The following is an 8,861-nucleotide window of genomic DNA, read 5'->3' on the forward strand; positions in this document are numbered from 1 at the left end:
ATAAAAAGAGAATAGTCAATGTAAATAAGAGTCATGTAAAGTATCTTTTGTTGTTTTTTGTAATAAGCAAGGAGGGTGTATGCCATTGATGTACAACGCGAGTAATTGTGAAATACCTCCAACTCATTCACAATTCTCGTAAAGTCCGGACAGCTAGCTAGATTTCGACCTCAGTTCTTAGCCTGAGAAACTATCTCTTGGTGATTAGTAGTCATAACTTCAGATCTTTCTTTACACATGTGTAGATACACTTTACACTCTTATCACATGTCCTTTTTGTTATCAGTGCTAGGATTGTGCCTTCGATAGCTAGATTGACATCTCCATTTTGCTGTGAGCTTAACTGTTTTGCACATGTCACGTTTGATGGAATCTGAGCTCATATTTTGTCCTTAGGTTTTGTAGGCACACCTCTGGTAAACCTTCACGAGACTTCAACTCGTCCACTAGGGACACTTAGTGGTTTAAAAGGCTTAGTGCATACGCTAAATGCATTCGAGAGACCAGCGACAATGGTATAGTTAGGATTTCCTTAGTTTTGTTTTACTTGAGGACAAGTAAAATTCAGGTTTGGGGGTATTTGATGAGTGCCAAATATTGTATATATTTATCCTTTTTTGTTGGCATTTAACTCATCTTTTATGCATTAATTCTACATTTTATCCCATATTCTGTATTTTCATTGTTTTCAAGAATAAATATTTTTATTAATTAATTTTGCATTTTTAGGTAATAAATAAAATCTGGATGAAGTGCGGAGCAAAAAGAGCAGAAAAGTAGTGAAAAGCCGGGAGGAATTACACAAGGCAGCCGCGAGGAATGTTGCGCACAAGACCAAAAAGCTAGGAATGGGCTCAAGAAGGAAGAATTGTTCTTAAAGAAGATATGGGCTTGGAATACCCAAAGCCCAAAACCCTTACCCAAATCCATTTCCTTTATCCATACCCATTTCCATGAGAGCCGTCAGATTGGATCCATTTTGTCATCCAGCGGTCACCTCATCACTGTGCATCAAAACCCGATGGTTCCGCCCAACACTACAGCACCTAACCTAATCTAACACCGTTGACTTCGTTGTGTTCCGCATCCAACGGTCGCTACAAACTGCTTCTCTCTTAGCCGTCCGATCTACCTACCATCTCCATATCCAGCAGCTCAGCTCGCCAAACATCGAACCAGATGCTCCCGCTTCACACCCTAGCACCGAATCCTATTATCCACCCAAACAACCCATCGCCCCAAAACTTCATCTCCTTCACCCGACATTTGCAGAGCCACCTCTCTGCCACCACCTTCCCCGACCATTTCCAGCCACCACCAGACCTCGAGCTACACCACCACCACAAACACCCGACAACACCACCATCTCCATCACCCGACAACAAAACCCATCATCCTATTTCACCCATTTCATTAACCCTACCCACTGTTAGGGTTTTGACATGAGAGAACTAGGTTGATGGGAACTGAATTCGTAGCAGAGGAGCAGAAGAAAGCATGGGTCATCGACAAGAAGGACAAGGAACAACAAACAAGGAAATTTGGTGAGTAATTTTGAAAATCGAAAAAACCCTAATTTCAATTCAGGGTTTCTTAAATTTGGGGATTTTTTGTAACCTATAAAAGGGAAGTGTTAGGGATGTAAAAAAGGGTTCTTGGACTAGCCAAGTTTCCACCCAATTTGGGTTAGGTTAATTCCAATTTTAAATTGCACTGTTAATGTTTAATGTGTGATGCTCCTGTTAATTTCAATTGTTCCTGTTAGTTGCACTTTTACTTTTAATTGCATTTGTTCTTGTTCTTGGTTTTAATTCTCTGTTTATATGAATGTTGTCATGTTAGTTCATCATGTTAGTTCACCATGTTGTTCACTGTTATGCTCACTGCCCTGTAATGTTAGTGTAATGTTTGTCATGTTCTAAACCATCATGCTAGGGACTTGATGAATCCCTAATTTCTTATTGTGTAGTACACTGATCATATTGCTTTAGAAGGCTAAACGGGTTTAGGAAAAACTTGAACTTAGTTCATCATCACCTCACTTTCACAATGTATGCCAAGTATACTTTGTAGTTAGGTTCATGAGCTGTTGATAAGCTGCAACTCAAGCTGAATTCATAATCCTTTGACTAGTTGTGCCGTAGAAAGACAATTAGTGCTTTGGAAAGAATACCATAGTTGTGTTTAACTTTCTATAGGAGAATACATAGTAGAGGTTAGAGTGAATTCAACCCCTAGTTCCCATCCATAATCTACTTCATTCTCATCCACAATTCCATCTTCAACTGTTTGGCTTTGTTTTCTTGCTTTGTATTGCTTTTGCCTTGTTGTTTCTTCCATGCCCTGCAACTCTGTTGCATTTCTGTTTTGCATTTTCTTTACTACTTGCTTCCCCTGCTGCCACTTCTGCTGCATTTCTTCTACTGCTGCAATTGCTGCTGCAGCACTTGTGCTGCTTTGCTTTCCCTCGCTGCTGCCACTCCTTGCCTTGTGCTGCTGCTGCAGTACTGCTTCCTTTTTCTGCCTGCTGCTGCTGCTCCAAGGCTCACTTCACTCCTGAGCCCAAGTCCAATTCAGTGAAACCAAAGGCTAAAGGCCCAACCAACTGAGCCCAAAGCTCAGTTCACTTCCTAAAGCCAACTGAGCCCAAAGCTCATTTCAAAAGCTGAGCCCAATCCAATTCAGGCTTAACCAAAGCCCAGTTGTTTAAGACCAAAGCCCAAGTTTATTAAGGCCCAATTCACAGTTGAACTGTTAAGCCCAATTCACAGTTGAACTGTTAAGCCCAATTCACAGTTGAACTGTTGAGCCCAAAGCTCAAATCAGTTCACTGAAACCAAAGCCCATATTCCACATTTCTGAACCCAAGCTCAGTTCAATCCAATTCAAAATCATTCAAAGACAAACTGAGCCCAAGCTCAGTTCATTTTATTTTTAACAAACCCACTAAGCCCAATTCATTCAAAGGGCATTCAAACCCATTAGTACTCAAAGCCCAATTTAAGCCAAAAGGCATCAAAGCCCAAAGCAAATCTAGGAACCCAATTAGCTAAAACACTTCCAAAACACACCCGATCTCTGTGGATCGACCCGTACTTGCACGAGCTACAACTGACGACCGTGCACTTGCGGTATTACTGTAGGCCCGTTTTTATTGCTTCATTTACACACCTTTCGGGGCCTGCCAGTACCCTCTGGTTAGTGCACATAGTTGACGTGGCAATGATGACAAGGCACGTTCGCTGTCGTGGCGATCAACCACCTCAACACCTTGCTGACATGGCACTACTGACCCGACCACCACACAGATGTGGCAGTTGCTGAGGTGGCGGACTGTGCTGACGTGAAAGTTGTTGAGGTAGCGGACACTGCTCAGGTGGCATACTGATGACGTGGCATATTAATGATGTGGCACCCTTTGGTTAGTGCACATAGATGACGTGGCAATCAGCCACGTCATCACCTTGCTGACGTGGCATTGCTGACCCGACCACCACACAGACGTGGCAGTTGCTGAGGTGGCGGACAGTGCTGATGCGGCGAGTGCTGACTAGGCAGGCCTGCTGACGTGCCCGGTGATGACTAGGCATGGCCGTGAAATTTGATGTATCACAGAACATCGAAGTTTGATGTACCAAAGAGAATCGAAGGTTGATATACGCGGATCATCGGAGTTTGATGTAACAGGAAGCAGTGAAATTTTTCAGCTGCTGGACGAAATTTTGATCGGCCGCTGGAATTGGCCGCCGTCTTTGGCCGCCGGCTTTCTGATTTAAAAGTTTTCGCCACGCTTTTATGAACTGTTGCCTTTGATTTTGCAACGGCTGGTAGAAGTGTTATCTTTGCTGTCTTCCTTTTGCAACAATTTCGTGTACTGTTGTCTTTTCTTCTTTTTCCTTGGACTTTTAGCAACGGTTCTAGGGACTGTTGCTGTTTCTCATGGACCTTTCGCCATGGTTTTGCTACACTTTTGTGGACCTTTCTGGAATTTTTTTGAGATGCTTTTCTGGAGGTTTTCTCTTAGGTGTTCAACCACCTAGAGATGTAGGCAACTTGACAACCTTGCGATCATGATAGTAGTGATTTTGACGTACCACAACTCGAACATGTAGACACTACGTTATTTGGGTAGCAAATGTTTCCAACTTTGGACTTCAATATGTTGCGGATCGAACATCCTGGCAACAATTTTAACGATCTAGCTATCCAATGAGTCAGTCTTGGTGGCCTCTGACTATGAAGCTGGACTGCAGCAGTTGCGATCAACTAGACTGCAGTATCTGTGATTAACTAGACTGTCGCAGTTGCGATCAGCTGGACTGTAGTGAATGAAATCAAAACTGGACACAACCATGTTGCGGATCGAATATCCAGCAACAATTTTGACGATGTTTTTACGCCATCATTTACCGTGGACCGAACGTCCTTGGAGTGGTTTCATCGGTCTTTTAGTGATGCAGCTTTATTGGTTTCGGAAGGTGATTGTTTCTGCAAAACTGAAACAACGAATCTGGATTGCAGCATTTGCGATCAACTGGACTGTAATTTCTGCGATTATATGGTCAGCAGCAGCTGCGATCAGCTGGACTGCAACAACGATCAAACTGGACTGCAGCAGTGATTTTTCAAGATGTTCAAACTGGTTTTTGAAGGAGACGATTTTGAAGTATTTTTTACTACTTTTCTCAATGGGAAAAAACGATTTCTTTTTCTCGTATTCCCCTAAGTTGGCGCCAATGTTTGTATCCAAATTTACTTTTGGGCACGAACAGTATAGTCAATATCGTCCGTATTGGCCGATATATCGGGGATATTTCGGATATCGACCTTGGAGCGGTAGGATAAGCATTGTATCGGCGATTCGATATCTTGGCGATAATATCGTCCGATATTAGCCATATCGGCCGATATATCGGGGATATTTCGTGATCTTATTTTTCTTGATGAGCATGATGAAAATGATGAATGGTTGGATCCACAGAACTTGGAAGACTTTGCGGTAGAAGGTGATAATGTAACTTTGGATGATTTGCAAGATATTCTTGGTGAAGAAAGTCGGCCAGTTGGTAGTAGAGGTGCATGTATCTCTCTAAGCAAGTCTACTTACCCAACCGACTCTGAGTATGATACTGATCAATTGATGTTAGACACAGATTATGGATTACTTGATGGAGCTAATGGAGTTACTGAAGATGATGATATCTATAGTGGCTCGTATGATTTTGAATAAGACTGTAATATCCTTGTTTAGTTACCATTTTAGGCAGTAAACTTTTAAGTTGTTGAAGTTACTCTCCTGTTTCTAGTTAGAACTTGTTTATTTATCATTTTAGGTAGTGAACTTTAATGTTATTGAAGTTACTCTTGTGTTTTTTTGATAAAAATGATGGTAGCTATAAAATTATAGTCTCTAAATTTGGAACCGATATTTGAACGATAATATCCCCGATATAAAGTCGTATCTTGGCCGAGATAAACCGATATCCGATATTAACTACATTGGTCACGAAACACGATTGAATTAATGATTTGGTGTGTATTTAGGGTTATAGAAGAATCGAAGAACAAATAAAAGAGACAAAGGTTTTTACGTGGTCGGCATGGTTTGCCTACGTCCACGGGTTAATCCCCTAGGGGAGTAGTATTTCATTGATATCTAGAATTATAGTGCCCTCTTTCCCTCATTTGCCCCCCCTGATTTCTACTCCTCCCTATTTATATAGTTGAATACATAATTTCAATATAGACTTAAATAGCATTAACTATTCATTCATGCCTCCCTCTTTAATTTTGTATGAAACTGCTAGAATTAATACTGAAACTGCTGGACTGAATACTGCATGGCTCCATCTTAAATTCTGCATGACATGCTGGAATAAATTCTGCATGAAACTTCCCTTGCATGCCTCCCTGTGTCAATTCTGCATGATGGACTGAATGGCTGACATGCATAGTGGGCTGGCAGACTAGATTGACTGGTTGACAAGCATAATGGTTGGCAGTATGGATGGATGTTGGTTGGTAGCACAGCTGACAGCCTGGGTAGAGACTGACTGGTAGTGTGGCATAATGCTTAACTGAAAACTGCGTGGCAGCACCATTGGCAACATGGATAGAAACTGCATGGAAGCACCATCAGCAAGACGACCTTGACATTGACTGATGTTTGACTTTGACCGTTGACCGGTTGTTGACTTTTACCATTGACCGGGCGTTGATTTTGACCATTGACCGGGAGTCGAATATATGTAACACTGGGCAGGCTGGTGGGCTGCGTCGGCTGACTGGTTAGCAGGCTTGAAAATTGGCCCAGGTAACTTTCTGGCCCTATATGTGGCAATTTTACTCATGGTACAAACATATATCTTAATCCACAATTTACCTCCAGTATCCAAAGCTGCAAACTGGCAAGAATTTACTTCTTTTCAAGTTATTTTTCTAGGTTGAAACTAACATCAGGCCCACCATTACGCAAAAAGTACTAAAACCTACATTAGTCGGATGATGTTTGTAGCTGAAGAGCTGAATATTCCGAAGGACTCTGGAGGGTTACTAACGAGTTCTGGTAACTAGTTCTAAACAAAGCCAGATAAATCAAGCTTAGTTTGTAAGGATCCAATTCCAAAGGCTTAGTGATGTCGACGCAATACCCACTAGACAAATACATGAAGGCTTTTTCATCTTGTTAATTACAGGCATATCGACACTTAGACTGTCAAAAAATTGTTATTAAATTTGGCATCTACATCAGAATTAAATAGGATGGTGTTGAGTGACGGTAGTTCATCGAAAAATTTAGCTTAACTACTTTGGATTCTATTGACATGCCAACGAGCAATTAGGTTTTATGGACCTAACCCAGGTTCGGTTGGACTGGACTATGGATTTGGCCCGTGATAATGGTTTTCCGATCTGGATTTCCCTTACTCATGGTTAGCATCTCCCTCCACCGATGAACCCAAAGTACTCGGCATCGTTGAAAATTCCTTCTGTATAACAATTTAGGAAGGTCTACACAAAACTAATATCCCAGAAGGAATAGATATATTGCCAGGTCCTATAAAAAGATCTCAGCGGCACCATACAACATTGTGATTAGTTTTTCATATTCTTGATTCGTTCAGTTTCTTTAATTAATTAGCGAGAGAGAAAGAAAGAATGAGTAGTAAATTTGCTCCACCTGGTTATCGCTTCAAGCCAAGCGATAAAGTGATCATAAAACACTATTTGATTCCCAAGATTGAAGGCAGACCTCTTCCAAGTGATCATATTTATGAAACTACAGAAATTTATGGAGAAGCGCCACAGGATTTGGAGGAAACGTTCCAAGAGGGTAAAAAATATTATAGCAGATATGCCTATTATGATGAAAACTGTGATAGTTCGTTGTATTTCTTTACTAAGTTGAAGAAAAGATGGGAGAATGGTTCTCGAATTAGTAGAACAGCCGGAGAAGGAACCTGGACTGGGGATAATGGAGGTAATATATCATAAATTCCATCAAATCTTGATTCTTGGTATTAATAGTTTTACTTTATTTTTTCGGGTTTGATTCTTGGTTGCATGCATGCATGCATGCCGGCTTGGAATATTTTCTTGAAATATGAAATAAGTCGGTATAATAAATCCCCATGCAAATACCAAACAAGCCTATGTATCGTTTTAAAGCCTAATCATGATATGTGTTTTTGGTGTTACAGGTAAAGAAATCTATAGATACCCACCGTATAAAGTAGAGAAGAGGAATTTCTCGCTTACGGAGAATGCTGTTAAGAGTCATAAAAGGAAAAATTTAACATTAACAGGCGATGGATATGTTACTTGGAACATGGAAGAGTATTCAGTCGAAAAAGATGATAAAGTTTCAGATTATGTGATTGTTAAGATCACAAGGAAAAAAAGCAACAACAAATTTTTAAAGTCATCAGCATCACAGACAGCATCGTCATGCAGTAATTATGAGGTCACCAGCAGTGAAGTAGTCAGTAACAATGATTTTGAAGTTCATGATCCTGTACCTGAAGTATCAGCTGTTGAAGAGAATCAACTGCCAGTTGATGGTCAAGCAGAACCGGAAATGAATGATGCGCAATTCCAAGACTGGTTCATGAATAATACATGTATTTTGCTTGAAGATGAAGGACCAGTACCAGTACTCCAGGATGCCGTGCGTCCAACTGATCAGACACAGGAATTACAGTCGTGTGGTGATCCTGTCGACTGCGGTGTCCCCAACTTGGATTTATTCTTTCACTCAGACTCACTCTTGTCCGTTGTTCAACCAGTGGGAGCTGGTAGTTTCGGAGCTATTGGCGGGGATAATACTGCTGCTCCAGATCATAATCAAGAGGGTACTAAGAACATATTAGGAACAATTTCTTCAGAAGCTGCGCAGCCACAAAACGAGTCGTGGGTAATATCTGATGAAGAACTTTTCTCTGGTTTAGATAATTATGATCTTTTACCCGATTTAGGGGTTTTGTTTTAATTTTTGATAAAATATTGGATGAAGCTAGCTAGTATTGATTGAACTGAATGAACGTTTTTATTGATGAAGTATGTACTTGAATGAACAATATTTTTATTGAATTCTTCTTAAGTTGCCTGTTTCTAATCCTATTGTGCTTGCGTCTGAAAGGATCTTGCAACTGTTGTGGGTGCACTAAAGTAGTCATTGTCCTACATAATTAGTCGTTGAAAAAAGGTTGCAGCATTTGTAGAAGTTTTCTTTTCTCTGCTCTTGCAGTGGTGATTATTGACTAGACTCTAGACAGATAATTAAGTTTGGTACGGTTTAACATTTGCTATAGGGCTTTAAGGTATATGGCTTTTCCAGTAAAGATCATCGAGCAGAATTTGTT

The 8,861-nt window shown here is 40.7% G+C and overlaps 1 protein-coding gene across 1 annotated transcript; it reads left to right on the forward strand.

The window, feature by feature from the left end:
• The first annotated feature begins 7,158 nt into the window (after window positions 1–7,158).
• On the forward strand, window positions 7,159–8,488 carry LOC113316271 (NAC domain-containing protein 67-like). Its single transcript, XM_026564486.1, has 2 exons — window positions 7,159–7,480; window positions 7,701–8,488. The coding sequence occupies exons 1-2, from the start codon at window positions 7,159–7,161 to the stop codon at window positions 8,486–8,488; spliced, it is 1,110 nt and encodes a 369-aa protein (XP_026420271.1).
• The last annotated feature ends 373 nt before the right edge of the window (window positions 8,489–8,861 follow it).

Source organism: Papaver somniferum, chromosome 10, assembly GCF_003573695.1.
Source record: "Papaver somniferum cultivar HN1 chromosome 10, ASM357369v1, whole genome shotgun sequence".
Classification (NCBI taxonomy): domain Eukaryota; kingdom Viridiplantae; phylum Streptophyta; class Magnoliopsida; order Ranunculales; family Papaveraceae; genus Papaver; species Papaver somniferum.

Excerpts from the sequence above, each read along its gene's own strand:
- LOC113316271 (XM_026564486.1), top strand. The coding sequence starts at position 7,159 with ATGAGTAGTAAATTTGCTCCACCTGGTTATCGCTTCAAGCCAAGCGAT. Across the intron at positions 7,481-7,700 it reads CTGGACTGGGGATAATGGAG|GTAAAGAAATCTATAGATAC; the intron begins GTAATATATCAT and ends TTGGTGTTACAG.